The 13,281-nt window shown below is 44.1% G+C and overlaps 1 protein-coding gene across 1 annotated transcript in view; it reads right to left on the reverse strand.

The window, feature by feature from the left end:
* Positions 1-7,151: 7,151 nt before the first annotated feature.
* LOC148542295 (properdin-like) overlaps positions 7,152-13,281 on the reverse strand; it is a 51,114-nt gene continuing 44,984 nt past the window's right edge. The window contains exons 8-9 of the mRNA XM_088469058.1: positions 8,287-8,410; positions 7,152-7,526 (exon numbers count right to left, since the gene is read on the reverse strand). Coding sequence (XP_088325184.1) covers positions 7,388-7,526; positions 8,287-8,410 — 263 coding nt within the window. The 3' untranslated portion in view covers positions 7,152-7,387. The remainder of the gene's footprint in view (positions 7,527-8,286; positions 8,411-13,281) is intronic.

A 13,281-nucleotide genomic window follows, 5' to 3' on the forward strand; every position in this document is an offset into this window, starting at 1 on the left:
GCCCTGAACCTATTCCCCTATTGTTTAACAATTTTTTCCCAATTTTTTTTTTTGCACCCCAATTTTTTTATTAATTTTTTGGGGTGTTCCTATATTTTTTTAAAACTTTTTTTGACACAGTTCTTTTTTAAATGTCAATCTCAGGGGTGCAGGCTTTTTTTTTTAAGCCTGCACCCCTAAACCCCAATTCTGCACTTTTTTTCGACACCTATTCAATGGTGAAAAGTTATCACCGTTTTTTATCAAAGACTTGTCAAAACTGCGATAAGTCTTTGAAATTGAATAGGGTGTAAAACTAAAACCTACGATAATGACGTCATAATTGCGATATTAACGCAAAAACGATGTTATCGCTCCCATATTGAATACCTCTGTATGTCTGTGAACTACGTCATTCACAGACATATCCGATTTGCTGTGCAGCACAGCGAATGGCCGATATATATCTGAAAGATACCGTATATCGGTCATCTGCTGGTGTGTATGGGCGACCCGCCAATCGCCCGTACACATGCTGCAGGTACCTGGCGGTGACTGACAGCTCAACTGGGCGGGTGATTTAAATGTCAGTTGGAGTTAGTGTATGCTACAGGTAGTCCTGCATTACTATCCACACACACCCCAAGTCCATATTAGAGAGGGACAATGCCAGACACAGTGTAAACCTTTAACTGAACAAAGCATAGCCTCAACTATTTGCTGCCTGCCAGGACAGAGTTGTTCATACCACCGAGTGAGGAGTTAAATTACCATAATCTAACATACAGTCCCTCTAAGAGGATCAGCAAAGACTATAGAGAGTCAGTCAGCTGACTGCACAGAGCTAATAGTACACGACACCTGGCTGGATTTTACTCTGAAGTGCTCGCAGTGCTTGTGGTAGGGTATGGTCAACCACAAGCGCTGCGTTCGCGTCCAATGGTACCGATGGTTGCATACACTTCCTGGAGATGACGTGCATTAGTGGGCATCTTAAAACAGGCTGGTGGGCATCTCCATACACAAGGCGATCACACCCCAAGACATAGTGGGCGTACTTACGCATTGAGCGGCCATACTACCATCGTTTGCGCATGCGCAGTACAGGGAAAATGGCCGCCGCGGCCATTGATGTTGAGCAGAAGGGGCAGGGCCAGCAGCACCGGTAGCCAGAAGCAAGGGCCATGGAGCGGGGGCAGGGCCACCAACAAAGTCCTGCGCTCTGGTTGGCGACACCAGTTGCACACCCCTAGTAACGGCGCTGGGCCTGATTCAGGTGTACACGTAATGACGATGTCACATGCAAACGCCCACTGTTTTCATTCTGTGCATGTGTCCGAGGCGCAACGCACATGTGTGCTGGTGATTACCGCCAGGAGCTGTAGAGCAAATTTGGATGCAAGAGCTGGGGGTCTCAGAGGGTGTTCCAGGGAGGCAACGGCAGTGACTAAAATGACGCGGGTGGGTCACGGTCCGCGTCTGCATTTAAAGACACAGTTGCACTAGCACAGGCGACCATGTTCAAACAGATAATCTGCGCCTCCACTGTCCTTTAGGGATGCAGCAGGATCATAAATGATCCCTGGTGCTTTGTTTGTTTCTATGGAAACTACACTAAGATTAGACCTCCTGCCAACCAAAGTGGGTGGTCCTGACACACCCCTTTTCTTTGTATGTCCTCTCTAATGGTTGGCAAAGTCGATCTGTGGTGATTGACCACACCCTCTCCTGTAGCCCCAGTCCAACACTGCTCACAGCGGATTAGAGCCGCATCCAGGGGGTCTCTCAGCCACGGCATTAGCATAAAGACGTAGTCACACTGCTTGAAAAACCGCAGTCGCAGCTGTATTACCGCGCACCTCTGCATCAGGCTCGATATCAGTCTTAATTGTTTGCATATTTTTTTTAAATGCATTTGGGGCTTTTCCAAATGTTTTATGTTTAGGAGCCGTTAACGTTTCCATGCAGTTTTTTAAACCACCACGGTTCAGTTTTTCTGTTTGTTTAAATGTGTAAATAGCAGCATAGACCTCTAGAGATAATTAGGTTTATGTAATACAGCACTTTTTAAAGCAAAGTTTAAAGTGTCTCTATTTTCCAGGTGCAATGTTACAATTACTTGTCCTTGGGAATGTCAATATTGTTTTTTTAGTATTGACCAGTTACTGTAAATCCCTCTTTCTCTGCAAATTTTAGCATGCACAGTATACATAGGCAAATGCAGTCGATTGAAATGCCGACCACCGGCTTCCCGACTGTCAAATCCTGGCAGGGGTTTAATCATAGTTGCCTACCCTCCCGAATCCTGCAGGAGACTCCCGGTTCCCAGTAGAGTCTCCCGCTGCCCCGGAAAATTAAAAAAATCCCCCGGATTAACAGACCAATGAGAACAAGGCAATTTACAGCCTATCCCAAAGCTGCTTTCAGCAGCAGTGTAGCACAATGACCCGCCCCCTAGGTGCTACTGCTGCCTCCCGTGTGAGCGCTGCTTCGTGTAGTCAGCTGCTCTGCCCACCAGGAACTTCAACTGCCTGCCCACCACCAGTGCACTGCCTGCCCACCACCAGTGCACTGCCTGCCCACCACCAGTGCACTGCCTGCCCACCACCAGTGCACTGCCTGCCCATGGCTTTCAGTATCTGGAAGAGACCAAGCTCTGCAGCATTCCGAGTCTTAGGAGAGGTGAGTGACTTCCTCCTGGTGCTCATCGTGCAGTCATGGGGATGGGTGATGATTAGTTACAATGTATACAGCAGCAGGGTTACTTCCTTGTCATGTAAAAGTAGCATAGGTCCAGTACCACTTGCTCATATGCCCTCCCTTTATAGGGCCGTATTCAATTTGGCTGCGAAAAGTCGGAATCGGCGATAAATTATTATAAATTATTGCCGATGACGTCATTTACGCCTATTTTCATTATCCTCATATTCAATTTCAAAGACTTTTCCTTGCCTGCACCCCTGGGAGAGTCCCCTAAAAAAGATCTGGTGTTTTAAAGGCCGATGTTTTCGCACTGCTCATGCGTATGCATCGCACTGTGCGTGCGCGAACTAGCCAGTGCGAGTGGGTAAGCGTACGCAGGCTCCACGCAGTGTCTACGCAGCCCTCTCTGATAATGACTGACAGGAAGGGACGCCATGTGCCATACACTTTGGGCACCAGCTAGGGGAATCAGCTGGTTACTGAAATGTAGATGGTGATACAGCTGTAAGTAATTGTAGATCTATACCGCCACCGTTACATCTAGAACGTCCCTCTACTGAGTTGACCGCGTTATCAGCACCGTGCGCCAGTCGAGCTATGCAATCGTACATCTACACAGACACTTTTGTGTAATCACTTGTTGCGGTTCCACCACATGATTTGGAAAAGTAAAAGAGATACAGTAATGTCAAAATACTGTTCACTTCTACATTTTAACTTCCCTCACGTTCAATATCCTTTTCCTGTATTCTGCAAATGTTGCACCTGTTAGAACATCATGAAGGGACCAATTATTGAATAACCATCAATATTCGCAGTTAACTTGGCGCCACATTTCAAGACAATAAGAAATTAATTTTCATTGCAATTTATAAAAATTCTCTTGTTGGGACACTGGGTCCAACAATAGTCCATCCAAACTAAGAGTAAATAGGAAATGCTTTGAATTCCAGATCAGGATCCTTAACATTTGCAGGTAACCCCCCAAAAAACTTATGGTGTTATTGCTTTAATAAATATGCCCCTATGAGTTTAAACACCTCCTGCGTCACAGCGGGGTGTCATTAACTGCGTTTTTGCTCACAAAGTTTAGGTCCTTTAACTCCCATAAAACAAATCCAAATTCTAGAGATCCTCAAAATAAGTACTAATTATTATTTATTTTATTTTGTCATATAAATATCCCTGTTTATCCCAAGTATCTAGTATGTCGTTGTGAAATCTTGTAGTTAAATAAGACAGTATGGTGATAAAATTGGTATGCAAACAAATTAGAGGACTTAGGTTCAATGTGAGTGAAAAATGAATTAATCTGTAAAGGGCCCCACACAATGTGCGATTTTTTTTTTTTTTCAACAATTTGTCCGTTTTCTACTGATTGGAACGACAAATCATTTAAAGAGTACCGTGCGTGGCCATGATAATGATGCCGATGTACGCTCCCGCTGTCACTGATCGTGGTCTCTGATCAATTGAACCTGCAGAACGATATTGACCTATCTTTCACGATTTGGCACACATCATTTCGTGTGTGTGCACGATGAACAATGAGATGAACTATGGACGATTTGTCGGGATTTCTACGCCTGTCATTGGTACCTTGCCGGGATTAGACAGTCGGGAAGCCGGCGGTCGGTATTTCAACTGTCGGCATCCTGACTGCATCCCCTATTAACCATGTCATGTTCTGTCAACCACCATTATTATTATTATTTCAGGCCTCCTAATATTTTTTTAAGAAAACTTTCAAATAACACTGTGTGGTCATGCCTGGGAACACCACCATTACTTTAAATAGCAAAGCAGTGACTCTTTTTAAATTCATACCTTATAAATGAAGTTTAGAATTTTACCTCAGATGTGTAACTATTAAGTCCATTGAAGCAGAATGAATGAATGAGGAGAGAAGGAGGGAGGGGATCAAAGAGAAGAAGGGAGAGGAAAGTGCTGATCAGAGCGGGAAGGTGACAGAAGCCAATAAGAAAAGGAGAGGAGAGTAACAGAAGCCAATAAGAAAAGAGTGGACAGGGGCAAAGAGCCAATCACAAGGTAGAGAGGGAAGGGAATTAAAGAGGTGATAAGTGAATGTAATTAATCTGACAGGAAAGGGGAAGTGACAGAAGATGATCACAGAAGAGGGAGGGCCGGAGGGGAGGCAATCTGGGCAGCTTGAGGAAGCATGAAATGTAGAAACGGATCTCAGATCCGTAACTTACTGTATTTAGGATATAGAGCAAACAAACCAAGATGACACTAACAGGCGGCTGTCACACTGTGCAGCGCCCCATGAATGCCGGAACCCTGGATGGCGCCCTCAGTCCATTTTGTCGCCCAGTGCTCATGATCCACTGGAACCACCCTCGCTACTGCCCTGCTTCCATCGTTTTATAATGTCGATACCTCACACCCTAAACAAGTATGGTTGAAAAGCTCCCATTTTGGCCAGAAGACAAATCTGTTGCATGATGTAATACTATATGTTTAATTTAGGATTCAGGAGGCCAATATTTAACTGCAAGTTACAAGGACATTAAGCTGCCGGTGAGTCACCGCCTGAAGTTTCCTCAGAAAATGATCTTAAAGCATTAGCTGAATACAAAGTAAAGGAAAAGATTTGGGGGAATTTTTAAGCTCCTGTGCTTCCTAGAGACAATATGTAAATAAGCGTTGCCTATAAAGGAGAATAAAAGACTGGTAGAAGAAGAAAAACAAGCAGGACCAAGGTGCCCATTTATCATTGATCGCTTTTGCAATGCGATCAGGGCACGCCAGTAACGTCAATGATAGCATTGCAAAAAGCGATCCTATCGGCCGGCTCTGAAAGGAGCGGGAGACCACTACAGGGGGTGGTGCGCATGCACAGTCTCATGGGCTGCGCCTACACATCTGCCATAGCCGGGGAGGGTTCCAGCGGATCCCTCCGCCAGCTAATAGTGCGCGGTGTAGCCCATAGGCTACAGCGGCTAATGCCACCTTCAGATGGCGTTAGCTGAGGGGGCCAATATCTGGAATGCATCACATGCATCACATTCCAGATATTGGTAAATTCGCCAGCATCGCTTCCCCTATAGAAACCTATGGAGGAAGCAGCTGCCAGCGGTAACGGAGGGATCACAGCAGATACCTGCTGTGGTCCCACCTTAATATATCCGGGGGATTCTTAGTATTTGAGGTAAACCCCTGAAAACGGGTGTTTTCGGGGATTTTACCTCAAATACATTTTGATAAATGGGCCCCCAAGGCTTTCCAAAGTTTCCGCGGCTTACCCCACCTCCACTCTGGTGGACCTTTACCCACTGTACTTTTAAAACTTGACAGAAGCTTGTGCTGATACAGAATATCTGACTACATATCTTTTATCTCATCCTCAACAGGGCCCCTTACGGGCTGTGCGCAGTAGTACGCAAATCAGACGCATCTCCGCTTGACACTGAATGGTGAAACTGGGCTATAAACCAAAGAGTGGACACTCCTCAGTGTGCAAGTCTAACTGAAGAGCTGATTGGTTGCTATGGACAACTTCTCCTTTTTATATCTCTATAAGGTTTGATACATCTCCCCTTAAGGACCTATAGAACATTAAATGGATGACAGTGGGTCCCTCAGGCAGATTGCAGGTGAACCTGAGAGCGTGTGACAATTAGTACCTATATACACCTATATGTTCATTTTGTTTGGGGTCAGGCTTTATGGAAAGTGTCAGAACATGACATGTATATAGCCCTGCAAGCAGCATATAAAAACAAAGGTCTCAAGAGGAGAATAAATCTGAGGCATACACTGTACAGTACTAAACTGTGTGCATGCAGAGACATGAATCGACAGGATGTTATTCATACCTCAGCAGTTGACATCTGTAGAAGCCCAGGTGGACGATGAGGAGGTTGCGTTGGCGATGTTGCAGAAACTAATACCTGAATTGGACTTCTAAGTGGTGGCTTTAGAATTAAATGCAACTAAGCTATCAACAAAGATTGTGAGGGCTAAACTGCTGAAATTCCAAGAATGCATACCTGTTGAGACCAATGCTGATAGTCCTGCATTACTCACAAGAGACACTAAGGGCCTAATTCAGAGCCGCTCGCAAGTGGCTCGATGTTTGGGCCCTGTGCATGCACCGCGTCCAGGGTGTGCATGCGTGAGCCCCAATGAGCGACTGAGCTTCAGTCGCTGCAGGGCTCGCTACAAGACAGGGCGGCTGACGATGGTGAGTGACAGCTTGCCCCATTTTGTAGGCGGGTAGGGGGGGTGGCTGCACAAATGCAGGCGTTCCCTTAGGGACACACCGCTGTGTCACTACTACACCACCAGGATAGTTTTGATGACATTCTAATCATGTCGACATTTTCTCAGTGTCCACAGGATGAATACTGCCAAAATATACCACATCCACACACTGTTCCCTCAAAAGAGAATGCCAAGTGGAGGCACTGAAGCAAAATCTTTATTCATCATCATACAAGTGCAAGCTAAAGTTTTATTATTTATTGCATGTGACAAATGTCTCCTGTAAATGTATATAGTCCCTGCATTTGTTATGCGTGAAGATAGCAGAAATGAATCTTAAGCAGCATGGGGGTCTCTCGGGTTATACAGTATTTGTACTTTGAGAGAAGGAATCTCTGATCATCCAATGTTGGTCATCTCCACGACATCCTGTTCAATCTCTTAAACTATAGCGCTGTCATACAGTATGTCTCGCCCCTTACTTGCATGGTGGAACATTTTTGCACTCTCTTTTTTCCTCCACCCTTAGAGACTGCCCATCAATTTTTCCACAATTTATGTTTGGAGTTCCATAGAAATAAATGTTAAATTGCTCACTGCTTCCTGAAATTGTGGTCCTGGAAGGAGAGAGCAGTCAGAAAAAAACATATATCAGTGAATATTATTATTATTATCCTTTATTCAAGTTTCTATAGCGCCCGGGCACAGCGTCAGTGTCAGAGAGTCTTCACCGGAGGCTGCGGGAATGGGCTTGCAAGATCTTTCTCCCCCCGGAAGATACCTCCATATTAGGCATAAAGCGGCCACCGCCATCTGAGGTCAGATGGTGGTAGCCTTCGGGGTCAAGCTCAGAAAAGCTATGCTTTTTGGAGCTTGGTAAATAGGGGTCAGGGCTGGGGTCTGCTTTGCATTCCGAAGCTTAGTAAGAAATCTATGGGGGATGCTTTTACGTTCAAAAATAGATACAACTCAGGAATACTAGGGGGTAAATTTACTAAAGTGAGAGTTTTTAAAAGTGAGTTTTAAAAGAGATGTTGCCCATAGCAACCAACTCAGATTCTAGCTATTATCTAGAAGGTGCTAGTTAAATGTTAAGTAGAATCTGATTGGTTGTTAATTATGGGTAGCATCTCGACTTCCAAAAATCTGCACTTTAGTAAATATACCCACGGTCCTTACCTTCCCCATCATTTAAACAACTGATGAGCCCATAAGGACTGGACAATTTAGAAAACGTGGCGACAATGATTTCCCCTTATCTGGGATGTGATAGGAAGTCATGGGAAGGGATTTATGACCCTCCGCAAACCTGACAGCACTTGGCGGGTGCCCCAGTTTATCATTGCAGAACGATGGAAGCCGAGCTCAGAGACTCACTTGTAGTTGATATATTTCGGCAAACACTCTCTGTGTCTCTTTGTCTCGGATGTCCCGCACGGGGCGGAGCATAGACCCCAGCTGCTCCATTCCGACCATTCAGCTTCAATTTTTCCTCTGGACACTGAAACCAGACAGATAAGTTTGATGAGGAATGAGGCGAACTACCGGCAATCACGGTGTCATCGGTCATTTATTTGCTAACAGTTATGTATATAGCGCACAGTAGACTTGACATATAGATTTATAGTAACAATATATTACTGTGTATACTGTTTTATTGTTGGAGCTGGCTTTTCTATCACTGACCCTTGCTTTGCATGGCAGGTGTACCCGGTGATGGCTGAAGCTGGTGTTAGCAGGGCCGTATCTATAATGGGTGCAGGGTGTGCGGTACACACGGGCCCACAGATTAAAAATATCACTTGGACGTACTAAAATTCGCACACAGGGACAGAGCTTGCGAAAACGCTCTGTCTGTGCGAATCCTCTTCGCACAGTTCTTTGGATATTTTTTTGCAAAAAAATACCCTGAGAGAGTGTGACTGCTGATGTGCTGCCGCCGGCTACCGCTATACCCCCCCCCCTACTGGACCTCCGCTTGCACTTACCTCGGTGATCCGGTGAGCTCCTCTGTGACTCCGGTCATCTGATTGCCGGGCTCCTGCTCTGTGACCCCGGTCATCTGATGTGGGCTGTAAACTGAGTTGCCGGTTAACAGCACACATCAGATGACCGGGTCACAGAGGAGGAGCTCGGCAATCAGCTGACCGGAGTCACAGCGGAGCTCATCGGATCATCGATAACCGGCCCCTCGGTGAAGGTAAGTTGTTTTTTTTTTTCTTTCACTTTTTTTTTTTTTTAACTGTGATCAGCCTGTGGTCTATTTAGACACACAAGGCTGATCACACGCACAGGCGCTGGACCCCAGCGACTGCTTTGCCTGGGGTTTAGAAACTGTATATTCAAGATCAATTCATATTGATCCATCATAGTGGTTAATTTAAGTACGCCCCTGTAACGGCTTTTAAACGCACTGGCACGCCTGTGCTTCTCCGACTCCCATCTCCACCCCCAAACGGTACTTCCTGTCAATCACTCTGCAATGGAACTGCATAAGCATGTGCAGTACGCAACAATCGGCCGTCTGCGTACTATGGTATACTGAAGTAACATTACAGCATTACATGTGTCAGATGTTACTATGGTATACTGAAGTAACATTACAGCATTACATAAGTGTCAGATGTTACTATGGTATACTGAAGTAAGATTACAGCATTACATAAGTGTCAGATGTTACTATGGTATACTGAGGTAACATTACAGCATTACATAAGTGTCAGATGTTACTATGGTATACTGAGGTAACATTACAGCATTACATAAGTGTCATATGTTACTATGGTATACTGAGGTAATATTACAGCATTACATAAGTGTCAGATGTTACTATGGTATACTGAGGTAACATTACAGCATTACATAAGTGTCAGATGTTACTATGGTATATTGAAGTAACATTACAAGTGTCAATTACATTAAGTTTATTACGTTTATGAAAAGAGTCAATATTTGCAGTGATGACCCTTCTTTTTCAAGACCTCTGCAATTCACCCTGGCATGCTGTCACTCAACTTCTGGGCCACATACTGACTGATGGCCGCCCAGTCTTGCCTAATCAATGCTTGGAGTATATCAGAATTTGTGGGTTTTTGTTTGTCCACCTGCCTCTTGAGGATTGGCCACAAGTTCTCAATAGGATTTAGGTCTGGGGAGTTTCCTGGCCATGGACCCAAAATGTTGATGTTTTGTTACCCGAGCCACTTAGTTATCACTTTTGCCTTATGGCAAGGTGCTCCATCATGCTGAAAAAGGCATTGCTCATCACCAAACTGTAAGCTCCCTATGGTTGATATGTGCACTATACCTTACAGACTTAAAACAACTAAAAACTTATCTAAAAATAAACACACGGACAACAAGTTAGTATGGCGGCGGACAACAAAGAACAGACACTCCCACAAAACACACGCAGACCAATCACATCACTAGTTGCTGTTCAACTTTCCAGCAAAAAGCATGCCCGGACGGGCTGTGTCATTTCCCTGTAGGGATGTTTTGGCCTATAATTGAACAAGGAGAGTGCACCCATCTAATACCTCTTTTCCACCAAAAACCCAGGTCAGACCCAGGTCAAACCCCATTTACACTGCACCTTCGATCTGGGTTACTCCCAGGTCAGCTCTGTTCACACTGAACCCAGGTCTGCCCTGCTAAACCTGTGAGGTCATAAAAAGTGGGAGGTGACTGCTCCACAACCACCAATCAGCTAATTTTAGGCATGACCCAGGTCGGATAACCCGGGTCGCAGTTTACACTGCACCATTACCCGGGTCCATCCTGGGTCCAACCCTGGTAACTACCTGGGTTGGATTGCTGGGTCACTTGACCCAGGTTATTTTTCAGGGACCCTTTTACACTGAGCTGCGACCCGGGTAGACCCAGCAAAAACCCAGGTTTTTGCTCTTGTGTAAATGGGTATAACTTGTATAACGACTAAAAACACACTACCGTTCTTTCCGCCACAACACACATAGCAAACAAACTTGCAAAAACAGGGAGGGAGAGTGGGATTTTCAGAAACAAAGAGGCTGCAAGGCCACACCCCCTAGGAACCCTATAGGCTAATTCTAATGTCTGACACTAACAAGAAAATTCTTAAAGGTATACTGCTACTACAACCACGGGGTTTAAACTGGCTCAGTCAGATTGCACCTGCCTTACGCTGCCCTTCTTGGATGGTTGGGAGAAGTTGCTCTTGGAGGATGTTTTGGTACCATTCTTTATTCATGGCTGCGTTCTTAGGCAAAATTGGCTGAGAAGTATATGGCCCAGAAGGTGAGTGACAGCATGCCAGGGCGAATTGCAGAGGTCTTGAAAAAGAAGGGTCAACACTGCAAATATTGTCTCTTTGCATACTTAATGTAATTGGCAATAAAAGCCTTTGACACTTATGTAATGCTGTAATGTTACCTCAGTATACCATAGTAACATCTGACACTTATGTAATGCTGTAATGTTACCTCAGTATACCATAGTAACATCTGACACTTATGTAATGCTGTAATGTTACCTCAGTATACCATAGTAACATCTGACACTTATGTAATGCTGTAATATTACCTCAGTATACCATAGTAACATCTGATACTTATGTAATGCTGTAATGTTACCTCAGTATACCATAGTAACATCTGACACTTATGTAATGCTGTAATATTACCTCAGTATACCATAGTAACATCTGACACTTATGTAATGCTGTAATGTTACCTCAGTATACCATAGTAACATCTGACACTTATGTAATGCTGTAATGTTACCTCAGTATACCATAGTAACATCTGACACTTATGTAATGCTGTAATGTTACCTCAGTATACCATAGTAACATCTGACACTTATGTAATGCTGTAATGTTACCTCAGTATACCATAGTAACATTTGACACTTATGTAATGCTGTAATATTACCTCAGTATACCATAGTAACATCTGATACTTATGTAATGCTGTAATGTTACCTCAGTATACCATAGTAACATTTGACACTTATGTAATGCTGTAATATTACCTCAGTATACCATAGTAACATCTGATACTTATGTAATGCTGTAATGTTACCTCAGTATACCATAGTAACATCTGATACTTATGTAATGCTGTAATGTTACCTCAGTATACCATAGTAACATCTGACACTTATGTAATGCTGTAATGTTACCTCAGTATACCATAGTAACATCTGACACTTATGTAATGCTGTAATGTTACCTCAGTATACCATAGTAACATCTGACACTTATGTAATGCTGTAATGTTACCTCAGTATACCATAGTAACATCTGATACTTATGTAATGCTGTAATCTTACTTCAGTATACCATAGTAACATCTGACACTTATGTAATGCTGTAATGTTACCTCAGTATACCATAGTAACATCTGACAAAAAGGTCTAACAACACTGAGGGGCCTATTCATTATACCTAAACTTTCCCTGGAGGTAATTAGGTTTAGAACTGGCATGGAGTTCTACCTAATTACAGGGGGAATCCATCATTCCTCCTCCCTATAACTATCTATTTAGAAAAGCTATCATTTTTGCGATGACAGCTTTTCTGGAAATAGATACTTTTCCCTACCTACACTACCTTACCGCAGCTGGAATCCGTGCTGCGCATGCGCTGTTACATTCGTAAAACCAGCGCATGCGCAGCACTACCTACAGCTGCGGTAATTTTGTGTCCCCCCCCAACCCCTTCCCCCTCCGCTCACCACCCCCCGTCCCCGCACTTACCTGCCCGCTATAGCGCCTCTGGCTCCGGTGGCTATGCTGTCACGTGTTCTCCCTGCTGACCACAGTAGTTTAGAAAAAAATATATATATATTTTTTTTTCTTTCTAAACTTTATTGTGTTCTGCTGGGAGAATACATGACAGCATAGCAGACTGAGCCAGAGGAGAGACCAGAGCGCCGAGGGAAGACGCCGGGGGACCTGCACACGCTGACACAGGTGTCACCTGCTATTCGCCACCTCACAGTGACGAATAGTAACTCCATCAAATTCCGAAAATACATAATTTTCGGAATTTGATGAACACCATCATTTCCACATCCCCATACTAATGTACTAATGCATGGGGAGTGTGGAAATTATCGCAGGGGGACTTAGCAAGGAGATATCAGTGATATCTCCTGTGCTAAGTATCTTCATGAATACTAAAATAACGTTAAGGATAATGGCCTTAAAAACGTTATTTTAGTGTTGATGAATAGGCCCCTGAAGCAGCAAACTTTGTGAAAACCAATACTTGTGTCATTCTCAAAGCTTTTGGCCATGGCTGTATATGTCTGTGTGTCTGCTGATATATATGTGTCTGTAACTGTATATGTGTCTGTGTACATATAGGCAGACATCGAACAGTAAAGA

This window comes from Taudactylus pleione, unplaced genomic scaffold (assembly GCF_031769625.1).
Source record: "Taudactylus pleione unplaced genomic scaffold, aTauple2 ptg000013l, whole genome shotgun sequence".
NCBI classification, from domain to species: domain Eukaryota; kingdom Metazoa; phylum Chordata; class Amphibia; order Anura; family Myobatrachidae; genus Taudactylus; species Taudactylus pleione.